General features: G+C 43.3%; 1 protein-coding gene and 1 non-coding gene across 2 annotated transcripts in view; both read right to left on the reverse strand.

Annotated features, from left to right (window-relative positions):
* Positions 1-18,161, reverse strand: part of LOC139685595 (aquaporin-9-like) — a 72,780-nt gene continuing 54,619 nt past the window's right edge. Inside the window, exons 4-8 of the mRNA XM_071582540.1 lie at positions 13,055-13,192; positions 9,765-9,883; positions 5,058-5,275; positions 2,434-2,570; positions 1-684 (exon numbers count right to left, since the gene is read on the reverse strand). Coding sequence (XP_071438641.1) covers positions 2,459-2,570; positions 5,058-5,275; positions 9,765-9,883; positions 13,055-13,192 — 587 coding nt within the window. The 3' untranslated portion in view covers positions 1-684; positions 2,434-2,458. The remainder of the gene's footprint in view (positions 685-2,433; positions 2,571-5,057; positions 5,276-9,764; positions 9,884-13,054; positions 13,193-18,161) is intronic.
* Positions 14,635-14,741, reverse strand: LOC139685599 (U6 spliceosomal RNA). The gene has a single exon (XR_011700188.1). It is a non-coding gene; the product is annotated as a U6 spliceosomal RNA (small nuclear RNA).

Genomic DNA, 18,161 nt, shown 5'->3' on the forward strand with positions numbered 1-18,161 from the left:
TTTATGTAGATAATGGTGATATTGGTTTGTTTTATTTATAATATAAAATAATTGGATGTCACAACTGAACAGTCCAACTGCAGTCCAATTGCTAATGTGAGTTCTTCTGCATCATTGATATAAACACACATACACAAATATATATATATATATATATATTTATATGTATTTTATATATTCCAATGTTCTACCCACTGAATTACCATGTGCATGCATGTATCTGTGTGTGTATATATATATATATATGTATATGGTAAATCAGTGAGTAAACACCCTCAGCTTCACCCAAGCTGAGTGATAGAGATTATTTTTGGTACCAGATCATAGTACCATAATTGGCACAGGGAAAGCAGCTGGCCTTCATACCCTCATGTGTGTGTATGTCACAAGCTGTTGTAGTTAGTATGTAATAGTGGTGTTTTATGTACATACATACATACACACTCTGTGGGTTTTGCTGGATCCAGAAGCGGTGAGGATAGTGAGGCATATTTGTTGGCCTTTGTTAAGTGTTAAGGCTTGGCTTTACATATGCTCTTGTCTTTTGGGAATTTTTAGGCTTTCTTCCAGGGGACCTCTTCTTTTCTTGTTTGCTGACATCTGTTTATCTCAATCATGCGTGTTTGATGCCTTTGAGAGACTGATGACTATCAAATGTTCAACAACGAGTCTTTTCAGTTGGACCTGAAATAGAAATTCATGGTATGAACTTATTTTAGGTTTGTATGATATTGCATTTTCAGACCACCATTACCAATTTTTCGTATGTGTTAGTTCAATTTGTGTAGTGGGAAATGGAGGAAGGATCTCTTGGAATTTGGACTGGGCATTATGTCCCAATATTTTTCCTTCTTGGCTCAATGGAAAGAGTGGGATCAACTCCGGTTTTGAAAATATAAACACCCCTACACTTAAAATTTTCTGTCATGAAAGCTAGCATATCACAGTTCCTGTGCTCTTGACCTTGGCTCTCAGAAGCAGAAGTGGAAGTCTGCAGGAAATTCATCTTGTGTGCATTGTGATCAGTGCCCAGGGCTGATGGGGAGAGGCACCATCTCCACATTGATGATATCCCGAGTGGAATTGCATGATCGACTCATTGTTCTGGGGTTTAAATCTCCTGAGGAGTTTTTGGCCTCAGGAGATTTAAACCCCAGAACAATGAGACAATTATTTGAACAATTTATTCTTGGACATAATGATTTCAGGCCATGTTTATTATATATGTAAATGCACGAATTGAGGCAATTTTTCTCTGAATATTTGTTTCGTCATACCCAACCATGTATTTGCAATGGATGTGATCACTCCCCAAAACTTGATATGGTAAACTGCAAAATGGGTGTGTTTAGTTGTGAGTGGCAGTGAGCATATCAATTCAGAACATTCATTCAAATGCACATGCATTCTCAGATGTGGCTTGTAGAATGCCTGGATGACCACTGGACGTCCATCAGCTGCTGTTTAATGGTATGGAAAACTATGTTTAGGGTAGTGGTTTCCCTTAATTGCCTCTTCCCTGAGTATCCTGAGGTTTCCCTGAGTATCCTGAATCAACTACAGCCATTTCAATTACACATGCATATTCAGGTTTTTTAATTGAAATTAATACAAGCCTTGCCTAGCTATTAATACAAGCCTTGATTGACCATACAAGGTGTAAGCACAAAAGTGCTGCTGATTTCCTGAGGAATTGTTATTTGTAATTGAGTCAAAAACTTTATTGAAAATGTTTATTATTGGAGCTGTAATTATAGAACAAACAACTTAAAAGTGTGATAAGAAGAGTACCTACCTTCAATCAAAGATAATTCAGGAAATTTATTAATTGAACCAGGGTAGATTCAAAGATGTCAATGATTTTTAAGAGCTCTCTATACTGATATTTCAGTCAACTAGGTGACCTTCAACAGGCGTCAGAATTTGATGATGGGGACGAATAACAGGAATGAAGTACTGCCCATGTCAAGATAAGTGGTTGCTTGTCAAGACTGAGAAGGAAGATGCGTCTTTGGCCTCCTCTCCATCTCCTCCGGGATTGTGGAGTGAAATAATTCTCAAAGAACACCGAGGCAAGCTTCACATTTCCAAAAAAGTTGTTGTGTCAGGGCATTGATATTAATACTTGAAAGGCAGCTAAGGGGAGCAGGGGAAGAGGACACACTCGTGCACTGAGCTACCATACACTTGCAAATCAGTGCGAATGCATAAGTAAATATAATTTCAAGATTACATTGATAGGAGGGAGCACAGCAAGAGTGATGGGCAATCCACAGCTGGAGAGAGGCTCACAGAAGCCGTGTCCTTTGTGAATTCAATGGGATGGAATTCCTGGGGAAGTATGCTTAGGAGTCGTGGACATAAGCAGTGCAGGACACCGTTTGCGGTCTAACAATTCAGGGGCACGGGGTTTGGCATCTCTAGGGTACGTACCACTGGGCGATGCATGCGGTGGCCGTTAGAGGCCCTCTGGTGGCCAGTGAAACTCTATGAGGAAGGCGTAGAGAGCAGCCCCAAGGATGGCACCCACATGTGGCCCAACAATGGGCACCCACCACCACACCCTGTACCTGGAAGAAGGAAGGAGAGCCAGAGGTCAGAGGGGAGAGAAGAGGGAGGCAATCGTTCACCTCAACCGGTTTACCAATCCAGATCACTGAACTTCTGGCCAAATGCTTTAACCCACTAAGAGACTGAGATGCCCTCCTGGACTCCAAAACTCAAAGGGCTTTTAAAGGAATAAGATGTCACGACGAGATGAATGTTATTCTTGAGAAAAACAAATTTTTGCCAGCATACAACACGTTTCAATTCACAGAACCATCTTCAGGTACAAGTGTTGTACCTGAAGATGATTCTGTGAACCAAACTGGGGTTAGGGGGGGCCAGTTTCTTTTCTTGTGCCATCTATGGTATCCCAAGGGACATGTGGTCCTCAAAAGAACACACAGCTGAGGGTGTCCAGAGGCATCCAGGGAAATTGAATGCAGGCTGTCATATCATTAGTCCTACGCTCTATCCCCTGGACTACTGCCTATTATTCGGTTATATTTGGTACCATTGAAGTCTACTACCAGTCAAGTTAGGTTTTGGATGGACACAGGCCACACAAGGAGTTCTGAGGTTCATTCTCTTGCCGGCAAAATAAAACCTGACCCCAAATGCTATTTTGAACCCCTCCTCCATTCCACATGTTTCCTCACTCCAACACCCCTATCCTATTCCTGACCCTTCCATGCTTGTCCAACTTTCTCCCCTCTGTCACAGTCTTCAACATCCCATTGCTAATTGGAATACTCCCTATCCATCATTTCTTGCCTCTTTTGGATTTCTCCCAACAATCCTTTACACTCCCCCGCCATGCCTAGCATAAAATCATTTGTTTCCCTTCCTTTGCATTTGACCTTCTCTATTCCTCCCCACATTACAAAAGCAATGTTGTCTTCATTTTGATCTCACCCAATGTTTATTTCATATTTTTACTTAGGCAATATGGTAGTCTCACATTTAACTTCCTGGCAGGACTTTTTCACTCTCTCATAAACACTAGAAATCAATGTCCGTTTCATTCTTCCCATAGCTGTGACTTAATGAGTTGGTCCCCTATAGCCTTTCCTTCATATTCAAGTGGAAGTTTCTGTACTTATGTAGATCTGGTATGAATGCAAATACCATATCTTTCACCATGACATCTCAGGAAAATTGGAAATTTTTTATCTCATTTTAGTTCAAATTATTTTTGTTGAAAGAGTGAGTCCTGTTAATTCTGAGATCCAGTTCTAAACATGTCCCCCAAGCTTTGTCTATGAAGGAGGACATGAACATGAAGTGTTTAAACTCATATTTAACTCATATCTTAAATTTTTTCATTCATATTGTTTACTAAATTCTTCTTCTGCTCTCACTATCCCCATACCATTCTCCGAGGCAGAGTTGGGACAAAGTGCCTTTTAGTTGCCTTGTTTCAGTGTAGGCCCATGAGCGAGCAGCCACTAGACGGGCCCACCCTTATAAGGGTGGCCAAAATCCGAGTCCCTCATCTTCGACCTGAAGACGCCAAATGCAACTTCGGCAAAACTGTTGTCAGCATCAAACAACGACGCAGTGAAACCCGAGAATAATAAGGTTTCTGTGTTCTGCAGCTTTTCATTAAGGGCCAGAAGAAGATCAATAAAGAATATTAAGGGTCAGGGAGGAAGTGGGAAATATTGAATAGTTTATTTTGATGTTTCTCTATGATGCCAACATATCACAGGATAGTCACAAAATATTGATGAGTACTATTTTGTTTTGGAAAAAAGTTCAGCAATAGTGAATTTTAAAAAGTCCCATATTGAAAAGTTTGAATTAATGCTAATGAGACAAAAATAAATAATAATAGCATGAAACCTTGCACAACCAGCATAATTCATTCCAGAATATTTCTCTTTTATAGTGACTCATTTATTAAGTGAAACAATGTTTTGTATGTAAATTAATGTATAATACAATTTGGTTTATCATGCCTAAAACAATTATGTGGAAGGTTTTTCAGAGAAAATAAACTAGATATTCTTCAGAGAAAATAAACTATTCTTTAACTTTCATTCTATCATGCAATGAAACAATCTGCAAATTTGATTTTTAGAAAACAAAAAAGAATCTAAATAATTGGCTATTATTTATGATACATCCCTGATTCTTTTTTTTACAAGAAAGCTCTCCAGAGACATTTATTTATGCCAAAGCTTCAAAATTTTGGGAAGATATGACTTAGAATTATCATTAAATAAATTAGCATAACCATTGCCTTACTATGGCCATGCTTCACAATATATGATGCAACAGTTTCCCATTCTTTCCCTCAATCCCAAGTATCCCCTCCTTATCATTTGCTTTGAGATAAGTTGCTCATTGAGAAAGTAATTTTTAAGAAATATTTTTGCTCGCTATGCAAATTGCTTGCTCATATTGTGAGGTGCTCGTTACTAAGTAAGGTTCTAGTTGGGGAGAACGTCCATTCCATGGCAAGGGGTGTGTCTTCTTCCCCAGGAAGTTCCATAATGGCCAGTGCTCACCTGAATACGTCGAGGCCCCATCCGGCAATCGCCGTGAATACCCGGGGCGAGAGGTCTCTGGCCGGATTTATGGCATAGCCACAGTTGAATCCAAGGGATGCTCCAATCGCTATGACGACGAACCCCACGAGGAGGGGCACCAGCCCCGAGGGCACCTGCATGTTCCTCTTATCCGTAATGGCGCACACGGAGAGCAGAAGCAGGAACGTGCCCAGCACCTGGTGGCAGACGTGAGAATGACTAATTGGTTATCTTCATGGGCAGCAGCCGATCAATGCTGATGAGGCCCATACTATAGCGGGACCCCTGCTGCCCCCCCAAGGGCCCTTCCACAATAATCTCAAATCCTTACCAACTTGCATCAAAATGAAATGGTATTTTCAAAAACATTTCATCAAGTTGAAAGCTTCAATCCATCCTGGAGGAGGATTTATTGTGTACGAACCCTCCATGGCTTGAGCTCTGCTGCGCTCGTCTGCACCTGCTGGAATGGTGCCAATCACCCTCTAACCATTTGCCACTCCTCCAGAAATGAGTATCCCACATAGCACCGCGTCCTCCCTTCAATGACGTCCTGCACAGAACATCCCCAGGCCCAGCGTAATTATTGTTTTAATGGCTGTGAAGATGGAATCTAAAAGAATGCAGGAATTTTTTTGTTAGATGGCCAATAAAATGTTGAATGACAACGTACTGAAGTTGACAATGTGCAGCGTGTGGGGATTGAATTGCCACGCATGAAATGCGTGTAGGGCCTCTTGCTCTAAAGCAGATTCTTGAGACAGTCGCCCTTTTGCTGAGGAGGCATTGCCATCGTGTGTCAGTTGATTTGGAGAAGGAATGCAATAGTTTTTAGAGAATATGGAGGTGATGGACAGTCATTGAATGTTGTTCTCAAATTCGTGTTGGAAAAGAGTGTGGAGGTTACAGAACTTTCAAGTGGCTTTCTGGAAATGAAGAATGGTATGAGATGGGGATTCGCAATGAGTTTAGCCTGGGCAGTTTAATGCTGCTATGGATAAGTGTCCGAGAGATATTTGCAAGGAGATGTGGAATGTATGTATCGATGTGAGGTGCAAATTTTCCATTTCTTCTGTATGCCAATGGTGCAGTAGCACTGGCGAGAGCCCAGCCTGATGCACATGAGGATAGGACGAGTGAATCAACGAGAAGGGAATAAAAGTGAATGCAAACTGGTCCAAGTGGCCATGATTCAGAAAGAGAATGAGAGGAATGGTGGGCGCTGGCAACAAAATAATTGAACGGTTGGATGGATTAGTATATCTTGACTGTATTTACGAATGATATTTGGATAGATGCAAAGATCAAAAGGCATGCAAACCTTGTCATAAAGGTTCTAGGCATGCACTATGTTTGTAATGTTCAAAAAATGACTGTTTGTCTAAGGTAGCAAAAATGGCAGTGCATGAAAGGGTATTGCTTGTAAACATTGCCCTTGAGTGATACTAGGCATACCAGCACAACTGTCTTACGAACGGCGTGGGTGTGATTGGGTACTCGAGGAGTGTTCCTTTGGTAAAAATGGGAGGGATGGTGCGAGAAATGTGTGGTTAGTGGAAATTAGTGTTTAGTTTACTCGTAGTGAACAGTTGGTATTAAATAATTGTGCTGTAATGGTGGTATTGTTTAATAGAGCTCTTGCAATTAACAAATAGACGTACGGAAGTGGGAGAAATGGTTTAGGTGTCAGTCGGACCGAGAAAGAGATTGACGGGAGTGCATGTTGGGCCTCGTGGGTGCAACCGCGGTCGGGGGACGAAAGTCCAGAGGGCCCTGGAAGATGTCGACGGGGATGCACTCGTAACATAGCCTGGAAGCCTCTTTTTTCAATTTTTCATGAAATTTTGATATTTGGCTTCTTTGATAGTAATACATTGTGTCATAGCAATTTTATGTGGTGAATACCAAAAAACTAAATGCCACCTAGATTCTCATCAAAAATGTGAATTGCAAATCGATGGTGATAATTGGCATCTGTTCATTCTGGCGATGGTATTATTGTGATATGAAGAACATAATGACAGTTACAGAGGAAATAAATGTTCATTAATCATTTGGGTTCATGGCCTTAAATTGTTTGTTATTTCTGATTGTGCGAGGGATAAATAAGTGGTTTAGTATGTCATTACATGCATCTATTTCTCTAATTTTATTCAGTTGATCTTATCTACTGACAAAGTTTCCAATCCCTCAGCATAATAAACCAAGTTGAACGTCTTCCAAGAGAGACCTTTTATGCTTTCTTCTTGCATGCAAGAGGTAACATTTACATTCTTCCCTTTTAAGCTGTTGCCATCAAAGACAACTTTTGCTGTGGTGGCATAAGAAACACACGAATAAAGTTCTTAGTTTGTCATTAACACTGTAGTGTTCCGAATATGTTCCAATTTCAAGTGAGAGAACCTCAGTGGAAGAGGATTTTCAAAATGTAATTGCTTATCTTGGGCTAAATGTATTGTTTCATCTGATTTCATATTAATGTGAGCAGAGGGATGCAGGCATGTTTCAGTAATCTACTCACTTGCAATACCTGTTGGCTGTACATACTGATCTATAATTACTCTGACTCCTTTTTGCCATCATTTTAATAGAGAGTCCTGTGACCTATCACTCAATCATATGGCATCTGTGCCTAATCTTATGTGTTTGCCACCAAGGTACCATATGTGTCGAAAGCTAGTCCCTTGAGTTATTTAGCAGAAACCTGTGAAATTCATGGTTTAAGAGTTTGGTAATGCAATCATTTTGTCCCAATTTTCCTTCTTCTACATATGTCCATGTACCCCCCCCCCCCCCCCCCATCATGATAGCCTAACAACCCTAACTCAGTGAATACTCCAAGAAGGCTAAGCAGAAGTTCCTCTTCACTAAGGAAAACTGCAGTAAAACATTATTGGTCTCCACTCTGCCCACATTGATTGTTTGATTGAGGAGATGATTGAAAAAAGTTTTCAAAAGTCAGTCCAAATACAGTTTTTGTGTCATTGCCATATGCTATCCAATCAATGATTGGTTCGAGGAACCGAGAGCAGGAAAGTTCTTCAATTTTTTGATTAACAATAACATTAACAATGCAACAATTTCAGAGGGTAAAAATCATTCACCTTGCCTGGAATTCAAACCCCAATCCCTAGATGTCTGGCCAATTGCTTCAGCCAGTTAAGCTATTGAGGCATCCTCTAACACGCCGTAATTTGTGGTGCCTTCAAGGAACAAGATGTTGTGAAGAAATCTTTGAAGCCCCCAAAATTACAGAATCTAAGAGGATACCTCGATAGTTTAACTGGCTCTAATGATGGACTCAGCTGGACATCGAGGGATCTGGGTTTCAATTCCAATCAAGGAGAATGATTTTTACCCTCTGAAACTGTGGCATTGTTAAGCGCATATCGTGGATGACTCCATCAAAAGTTACTGTTGCGGCATCTCCCACACTTTCTTGCAATTCAACAATAACATATCATGGAAGACTTTTAGATTGTTAAAGATATGATTTCCCTTAAACATCTTTTCCCCTTGTGACCAAATAGAGAACAACAACTAATTCATGACCCAATCACTCCTCGGTCAATTGCGATAGACCCGCTAATGTCTCTCACATCTTGAAAACTACGGAACCCCAATTGAAATCCTCTACTCACGCTCTGAATCGACGCTGGCACCTTGCAATATGATGCAATTTCCTATGATTGTTTTTGATATATGATGTTACTTCATAGACTGCAAATGAATCCCCCACCCCTATTTGGAACTTTCTCCAGGAATACATTCGTGGCACAAGGGAACGTCTGATGGGTCACTTCATGGCAAGTGGAAGACCAAGGAAGCCACGGATGAATTTGGTGAAGAAGATTATCAAGACGAGGAAATTATCAATATATGAGAACCATAGATCATGTATTGAAAAATATGTGCATGTGTCAGAGATTAAACAGATAGATCTCCGTGTTTGCCCGACGTACATTTATCCACAGCTGCAATACACCTCACATATACCTTTCTCCAGAAGTAGGGAGAGCATTCCTCAGGATTCGGCAGTATTTCTCGTTTTTTAACTGCAGAGAGACCGGTGGTTACGTAATGTTTTTTAGAATGTGGGATATGTTCTCTGAAGTGCATACTATGTATAGTATGTTGGCATATATTGGCAGTTGGCACAACTCCCACCAATACGTCTTGTAGCCTCAACCGGACAAATTTCCCAATTCATGAAAAATTAGGCCCACTTCATACGAATCACCAACTATACCAAAGTCAGCGTTGAGGAGCCAAATGTAATCTGCTTCAGCGGTTTTATGCAGTAGTTGTGTGAAGGGGGAAGGATGCTGTAATTGCGATGTCAGCAGAAAAAGATATGTAGAGAGCATGCATGGGAACTGATAAACACAGTGATGGGGTTGCAAGAGGAACAGTAATTTTTTGTGCAAATTTTGAGGGGCTAGATGCATTGGCCAATGTACAAGGAGGGGCAGAGTTTACATTGCAGTTGGCAGGGTATATATGCTGAAGGTGCACGTGGGTATACCAGGGTCGTACAGGTGGTGACGAGGCCCTGGTTATTATTTTGGGAAGGTAAGGTTGCGTGGAAATCCTCGTGTAAGTTTCTGGGTCTGAATAGGCTCTTATGATGCAGCAAGCCACTAAATCAGAAGGTGGGACATGAATATCAATTCGATTGGCTCTCACCTGATCACAGAAGCCAATGAGGAGGGAGAGGTGTGGTGCAGGGTAGGTGGCGAAGATGCCGGCCGTGGCATGGAGGCCCTCGACTGTCCGGTTCCCACCATCAAAGGCATCCATGGCATCTGTAAAAGAGTATATAAAAAAAAACCATAAACACAGTAATCAACCTGAAGGTTGGTTTAGTAGATGATGGTAGAGATCACCCAGTACTAAGCCCTATATGGCGTGTGAAAATTCACACATCAAGGTAGGGGGGCCAGTTCCTTTCCCTGTGCCGGCTATGGTTCCCCAGGAAGACCTGCTACCCGAAAAATCACTTTAGCTTGGGTGGAGCTGCAGGTGCCCAGAGTGCCTTGCCCGGGAATCGAACTCGGGACCCTCTGGTCAGCAGTCCAACGCTCTACCCACTGGACTACCGCGACCCAAAAGAGTATATATTTCAGCCAAAAGCAACAGTGGGCATGCTTGGATCAGGCGCAGAGGCTCGCTCGCCCTGATTGGGCTGGGCCTCCCTGTCGTCAGCCAGGGTGAGGGGGAGGTGTCTTTGGTCATGTTGCCCATTGTGAGCTGTAATAGATGTAAATGAGGAAATGGTGTTGGTGCGGTAGGGATGCAGTTAGGTTCAAGCATCATTACATTCAGGAGGTATACGATGAAGTGTCATGGTTACCAGGTGTTCTTGAGATATTTTCTAACTGGATGCAGGTCTTTCAGGTCTGCTAAGTTGGTTTCACCACTATTTTGGCAATCTGAAAGCACTAGTCTTCATTAAATCAAGCCATTCCTTCCTCTGCACCAATGACTTTTCTTCAGTGTCACAGCTGATATAAGTTTCAAAGTTTTATTGACCTGATAGATTAACTTTCACAATATTTCCTGCTTATTTCTGAGGGAAAAAACTCCAGAGAGGACCTACGTACATTGTGTCCAGTTCCTGTTGCAGAGATGCATGTCCCTGCCCTTCATCCCTGGTTGCTAGATGGTGATTGGGGAAGGAGGGCTGCTTTGGACGGGAAAGGGAGAAGAATGGGGGGGACGGGGGAGGAAGGAGGACAGAATGGGGGGGATGGGGGAAGTCCACAGAAATTCATTTCACTGGGAGATAGTATTAATGGAAGGGTTAGGCCCTGAGGGTCGAGAGGTGATATGCAAGTGGCAAATGGCCTAAATCCAAGTGTTGGCGTATCCAGTTTTGATTTGTGATTTTCCCAGTCACCATCACGCCTTGTCATCATGCCAGCAAGATCTATGGCGAGAAACGGGGGAGAGTGAGATGAGCTGTGTTGTGTCCATCAAGGAGGTTGGAAGTAAATGAAAAATGCAGAAGCTCCGAGTATATGTGGAAAGCATGGGAGAGATGGGGTTGGTGGGAAGAATGAGATACATCCACTATGCTAAAGTATACTGTAGGACAGTATTGGTACATGGCAGAAATTAGCCATATACCACCAGTAGCTAGCACATGTCGAAAATTAGCGTAATGGACAAACACCCAAAACTAGTCTCTTTTGGTGGAAGATATTCAAATCACTCTTCCGGCGAGGACTTACGGGTATACAGGGTTCGTCCGGAAAATAAATGTACTGATTTTTTCCCGCCGCAACAGGCGCGCCCAGCACCGCTCTGACGGGCTGCGATTGGAGGGGGGGTATGTTGGCAAGCGACGCTGAAAAAGGCAGTCGGCTCTGAGCTGTGGTGTAGTGAGGAGCTCTGTTAACGCGAACCTCCACGCTTCGACCCACGTCACGGAACGCGATGCCGAAGTTTTTGGAGCAGCGTTATTCCATCAAATTTGCGGTAAATCTTGGGAAATCGTCTACCGAAACTGTCGGTATGATTAACCAGGCTTACGGGGAGTCAGCCATGCCCAGAAACATGATCTTTCGGTGGCACAAGGTGTTCGTGGAGGGCAGAGAAGAGGTCGACGACGAACCACGGCCTGAACGCCCATCAACGACACTCACCGACGAAAATGTGCGAAAATTTCGCGATGTACTGAACTCTGATCGTCGTCTTAGTGTTCGAATGATAGCAGAGCAGTGTAATGTGCCAAAAACAATAGTGCACGAGATTATTAGGGAGCAATTACAGATGCGAAAAATTTGTGCAAAGTTGGTGCCGAAAGTGCTCAGTGATGATCAAAGACTCAATCGTTTGGAAATCGCGACACAACTTGCGGATCACTGCAAAAATGATCCACATTTTTTGGAGAACGTTGTTTCGGGTGACGAGACGTGGATCTTTGAGTACGACCCGGAGTCGAAGAGACAAAGTGTGGAGTGGCACACCCCATCATCACCCCGTCAAAAGAAAGCTCGCATGAGCAAATCTCGGATCAAGGCGATGCTCATTGTCTTTTTTGACAAAAGGGGAGTCGTCCACTACGAATTTGTACCTGAACGACAAACTGTAAATGCTGAATTTTACGTCCAAGTGCTCGACAGGCTTCGAAAACGAGTCGCCCGCGTCCGGCCAGCGATCAAAAACATCTGGCGGCTGCATCACGACAATGCGCCGTCTCACACCGCGCTTGTCGTGTCGGACTTCTTGGCCAAGCACGGCGTGGCAACGCTGCCGTACCCGCCCTACAGCCCGGACTTGGCACCACCGGACTTCTTTCTGTTCCCGAAGATAAAGAGGAGTTTGAAAGGAACGCGATACGGGACTTTGGACGCCGTCAAAGAGGCCGTGACGACGTGTCTTCGAGAGGTTCCCGATGATGCCTTCGCGGGAGCGTTCCAGGAATGGGAACGCCGCTGGAACAAGTGTATCGACTCACAAGGGTCCTATTTTGAGGAATATTAGCTTAAGATATGTAAAAATGTAATAATTTTTTTTTCCTGAGCTCAGTACACTTATTTTCCGAACGAACCCTGTATACAGCACACTAGAAAGTCCACCAAATTAATTGTGATTTAGAAGTCCTGATCCTATTCCTTGTGATTATTTGACAGAATAAACTGTTGCAATTGAAAATGTGAATTACAACTGGAAAGGACGTCTATGGCTTATTTGTTTAGCTTCCTTTAATGTTTTGAATTGAAATTTATACAAATGCAAAATTGCATTCTGTTGGAATTGTTGCAGATTAATGACTCAAAGAAAATGCTAAACATTCACTCCAGTTCAATAAAAAAGTGATTTGGCATCAAAATTCTCAGTGTATTGTGACAAGCTCGGTCAAGTTAAGTTGGCATGGGCTACCAAGGAGGCTGTGGCAACAGCTCTGTTGCCGGCATATGTGGAATAAATTATCCCAGGAAAAGGGTTGAGGGCCGACAAGTGGTTCTCACCCAAATAGACAACGTAGGTGGAAGCGGCACCCAGGAAGGCCCCGAGGTACTGCGCAGCCAAGTAGTAGGGCACCTTCTTCCAGGGGAACTTGCCAATCAGGGCCATTGCTAGGGTCACTGCTGGGTTGATGTGCCCTCCTGGAATTGAAAATGAAAGGAACTGAGGCAATGCATAACATCATATAAATGACATCTGATGCCATGCAGTCCATACCATTGTATAAGGGTATGGATTGCATGGCATACCGTATAATCCGTACGGTGTGGATGAATGCAATCAGCGACAGTCTCATCCACAGAAGCGATGCTGACATTGGAAAACGATTTGCAGAATCAACCCTACACATACAATGTACCTGGAAATATTACCAAGTAATATACACATGCCATACGTTCTATGGCTCGCCTCCTGGAAAACATAGTCCGTCCAATACCACCATGCATCCCGCATCGCATGAACTTTGCAGTCACTAACCCAAACATATCCATTCGAATCACCTTGCTGAAATTACCTTAAAGCAGCTACTTCTTCAGCAGTCAAAGGCCTTTGCATTGTGGACTTGAATGGCAGCGACACGATGTCGTGGAAGATCACTAATAGAATGATACTTCATTTTATCAGCACCTTTCCTTCAATCCCCATATCCTTTACTTCGAGTTCCTATCCTATACTTCAATCAAAAACATCTTCATGCCTCGAAACTCACTGACCCAAGGAAGGGCTTACAAAATCTAATGTTGCCATCTCTTCTCCCCCAACCCTATGAGCTTTCTACTTTTCTCTGCTTCCCAAAATACCCAAACCAAGTGACCCAGTCTGACCTATCATGTCAAATATCTATCCACTCGCAAAATGCGTTTCAACTTATTTTTGACTTCCACCTCAAAGCCCTTATCTCCTCACATAGACATAATTCAACCCCATTTCATGCTAAAAGAATCCTCCTTCATGAAAAATATCATTCCAGTAAGTAAAATACAATGCCATTGGCGCAAGGATGGCTGCTTCTTGTGGAAGCTTGCATTTGGGCCTTCTGGAAGAACAGTTTCTTCCGTCATAGGTACCAAAACTGTAATTGGGGTCCACTTAATTGACAATATTTCTAATCTGGATAATGTGCCTGATTCCCTCTCTGAATTCAAATCCCAACTGAATTCCCTTTCCTCTGTCTCATTTATCTCCTTCACCTTTAGCACCAATATCACCTTTTTGGGCACCATAAATCTCCCTTTCCAATGGCCAGTTCCTCTCCTCAGTCCCATATGAATCTCACTCCAACGATCAACAGTGTCTCCATTTCAATAGTGCTGTCCTCCATGCCCTCATCACTCAATCCCATACTCACTCTCGATCCACGTACACATCGCATTGATATTCATTTCCAACCTCATTTTTTATTTATTCAGCATTAGTCCGAAAACAGCACATTTTGGCCTTTACATCGGACTATTAACAATGGTCACATTTACAAACACCCAAGCCCTAGGTTAAGGAAAACCCACTCGGGCGGGATTCGAACCCGCGACCCTTGGAATGGCAGACGAGGACGTTACCCCGCCACCACTGGTGTCGGCAAAAAAAAAGTGTGAAACGCTTCACGATTTTGCGCGTCATCCTTGCGCAGGGGCCATGCTAATCTTCTCTGTATCGTTCCAATTTTAGTAAATGTACCGCCGAAGCAAGTGCATTTGCATCACTTGGTCTTCATTTTGGAAAACCGAGGGCCTCCCTCCTGAAATTGGCCATCTACCTCCCTTCCTTGATTGCTGTATCATCCCCTCCTCTTCCCCACACACGCCACCCCGCAAATCTGATGGTGATACACAATTGATTCTCTTCACTACCTTCTTCCAACAGTGCATAATATGGCAAAATTATTTGAAGAACTTTCCCATCCTCCAGGAGAGCCAACTGCCCTCAAACCGTGTTTCAATATGCCCCGCCATCTCTTTGAGGTGGCCCATCAACCTGCTTTCTGGGTCATCACTGCCCCTCACAAACAACTCACTCCCTCAAACCCCTAGGGTCCTATCCCTGCGGTTGGCCAGACTGCAGTACATGCTCCCCTCTCATCTACTCCCTTTCTGTATTCAAACCCTACAGTAGTCCCAACTCACTTTCAATTTCATCGACGGCAACTTAACTTTAAAATGCATTGTAATTGTACTAAAGTGCAGCCCTTGGTCTGTGTGGTCAAAACTTCTACCCTCTTTTCCATCTGCATTAACAACCACAGAGAATCTTCCACACAGTTTCTGGTCCAAAAATATCCATTCACCTACAAACTTTCAGCCAATAATTAATTGTATTACCGTTTGTATCCTTCACTTTTCCTACCTCCTGCTGCATCAATTGCACAAGTTTAAAATACGAAATCGTCAATAATTTTGATGCTAAAGTCATTTAACCTGCCAGGACTCGATAATTTTCAATAGACAACAAAGTTTCTGCTTCCCCAAGATTTGACCTAATCCTTAACTAGATAATTACCCATTCCTCATATCCAAATTAAATCTCTCACTCACTGAGCTTGCAACTCCTTGTTTTACCTCCCCCTCCCCTCCTTTCCTCGCCATTCTTTTCTTGAAGAGGCCATCATCGGTGTGTTACACTCATCTCATTCTATTTCTTTTAGTATTTAGTTTTAAATAAACTTATTATTTTCTTTGGTATTATACTGGTTGGGGTGTGTTTTGGATGGACAGAGCCTATAAAATGGTACAATGATATCTTTCCATGCCTCTTCTAGCAAACAGCAGCCTGACATCTGATGTTACAATAAGCCCCTCTTCAAATCCAATCCGTTCCTTCCTCACTTCATAACTTCTAACGTGGATATTCTTCGCCTATCCCTTCGCTCCGTGAGTGATTCCTAAGCGAGATCCTCTATAATTTTCATTCGTTACTCAGCTTATCATAACAACACTTACGAAATCTGGTTCCACCATTCTGCGTGCGATCCAATGTGACAATCGCAAAATCCGATATACTGGCAGAATATTATAACCATGCGAGGCCTAACGATTGAAAGATGATATTTTTCTTTAAGCTTTTCATTACATGTCCCCTACACTCTTGTAATGCATTCTCATTTTTTTTTGTTAGCTTGTCCGCAGTTACCTGTATATGTTTCAACCAGCTACGGTGTTTTTAAACGTGAAGACACTATTGGCTCGCGAAATGATAGCGGTTCGAAAGGACGACGGTCTTCCTCGGTGTCGCGCGCGCGTGGCCTCGCATCGGCCGCGCGCCTGGGAAGTGTGGCGTGAGGAAGAGACGACATCATTCGAGAAACTACGCAGTTGATCGATGCAAGTCAACTATGATTGAGCAGGAATGGCTAAGGAAGCATTTTGGAAAAAGAAATAAGCTTCAAGTCACTACTTCGGCATCGATCAAAGAAAATAAATTTCTCATCTGGAGAGACATGTCCAACGGATGTGAAACGTGGACGCATTTAAATGAAGACGGGGATGGAATAGAAGAGTTCGTGGTGCGGACTTGAAGGAGAATTCAAACTTCAGATGTATCGATGAGGTCAGGAATGAGGAGACATGAAGAGGAAAACGGTGTAAGATTCCTGATATGGCCATTGCTAGTTAAAGGGGCAAAACCGGAAGGGCCGCACGCGAAGATAGACGTGTTTAGTGAAGGATAGGATGATGGATCGATGATTGGCAGTGTATCAGGAGGAGGAGGGTGAATACAATAGATGGCGCGTGGAATGGGGAGAGGAAGGGAGGAATATGAAGGGGAGATGATTACCGATAGTTGGAAGAGCAACTACACACGCCCATGACTTGCGCAACCGCATTACTTATGTTGCTTTTTATTGTTTGTATGTACCGGTTGAAGTAGGCATTGAATGGACGCAACGACCAAATATTTCTATTTTTTAATATTATGACTATCCTAACAAAACACAACCCAAAAGCCTACTCTACAACAAGTAACTCTTCACCTTCGTATACAGGGTTCGTCTGGAAAATACGTGTACTGACTCCTGGGCTGGGCGCGCCGCTCCAGGCGCGCCCAGCACCGCTCTGACGGGCTGCGATTGGAGGGGGGTATGTTGGCAAGCGACGCTGAAAAAGGCAGTCGGCTCTGAGCTGTGGTGTAGTGAGGAGCTCTGTTAACGCGAACCTCCACGCTTCGACCCACGTCACGGAACGCGATGCCGAAGTTTTTGGAGCAGCGTTATTCCATCAAATTTGCGGTAAAGCTTGGGAAATCGTCTACCGAAACCTTCGGTATGATTAACCAGGCTTACGGAGAGTCAGCCATGTCCAGAAACATGATCTTTCGGTGGCACAAGATGTTCGTGGAGGGCAGAGAAGAGGTCGACGACGAGTCTTCGAGAGGTTCCCGATGATGCCTTCGCGGGAGCGTTCCAGGATTGGGAACGCCGCTGGAACAATTGTATCGACTCACAAGGGTCCTATTTTGAGGAATATTAGCTTAAGATATGTAAAAGTGTGATAAATTTTTTTTCCTGAGCTCAGTACACTTATTTTCCGGACGAACCCTGTACCATACTTCATTCCGACCGACATCCCGACCATCCTGTCCCTCCACATTCCTCGTTTGCCTAACAGTCTCCACTCTACCACAGTCTTCAACTTCTCACTGCCGATCAATAAGCATCCCATCCTTTTTTCCTGCCTCCATAAGATTTCTCCCAACTAACCCCTCTCCTCGCCCACCATGCCTAGCACTTCCTCATTTGTTTTACTTTTGGTCCATTTCACCTTCTCCATTCTTCTCCAACCCCCCATTTCAAAAAATTCCAATCTACGTCCATCCTCCTGCTTCAATGACCACGTTTCCACGTCGTCCGCGAATCTACTAGTTAAGGCAGGTTTTTGGATGGAAAAAGCTACCAAAAAAATATTTTGTGACTCCTAACAAAACACATAATCCATCATCCTACTCTCTACATCAGGTATCAGGTCCCTCTTCATCTCTGAGTACTTCCTTCCTCCCTTCATCCCGTCCAACATCCCTATCCTGTTCCTTCCCTTTCCTCGTTTGCCCAACATTCTCCCCTCAATTACAGTCTTCAACATCCCACTGCCGGCCAATACCCCCTTCATCCACTTTTCCTGC

The sequence above is a fragment of the Hetaerina americana genome, unplaced genomic scaffold, assembly GCF_022747635.1.
Source record: "Hetaerina americana unplaced genomic scaffold, ioHetAmer1.1.p SCAF_118, whole genome shotgun sequence".
Classification (NCBI taxonomy): domain Eukaryota; kingdom Metazoa; phylum Arthropoda; class Insecta; order Odonata; family Calopterygidae; genus Hetaerina; species Hetaerina americana.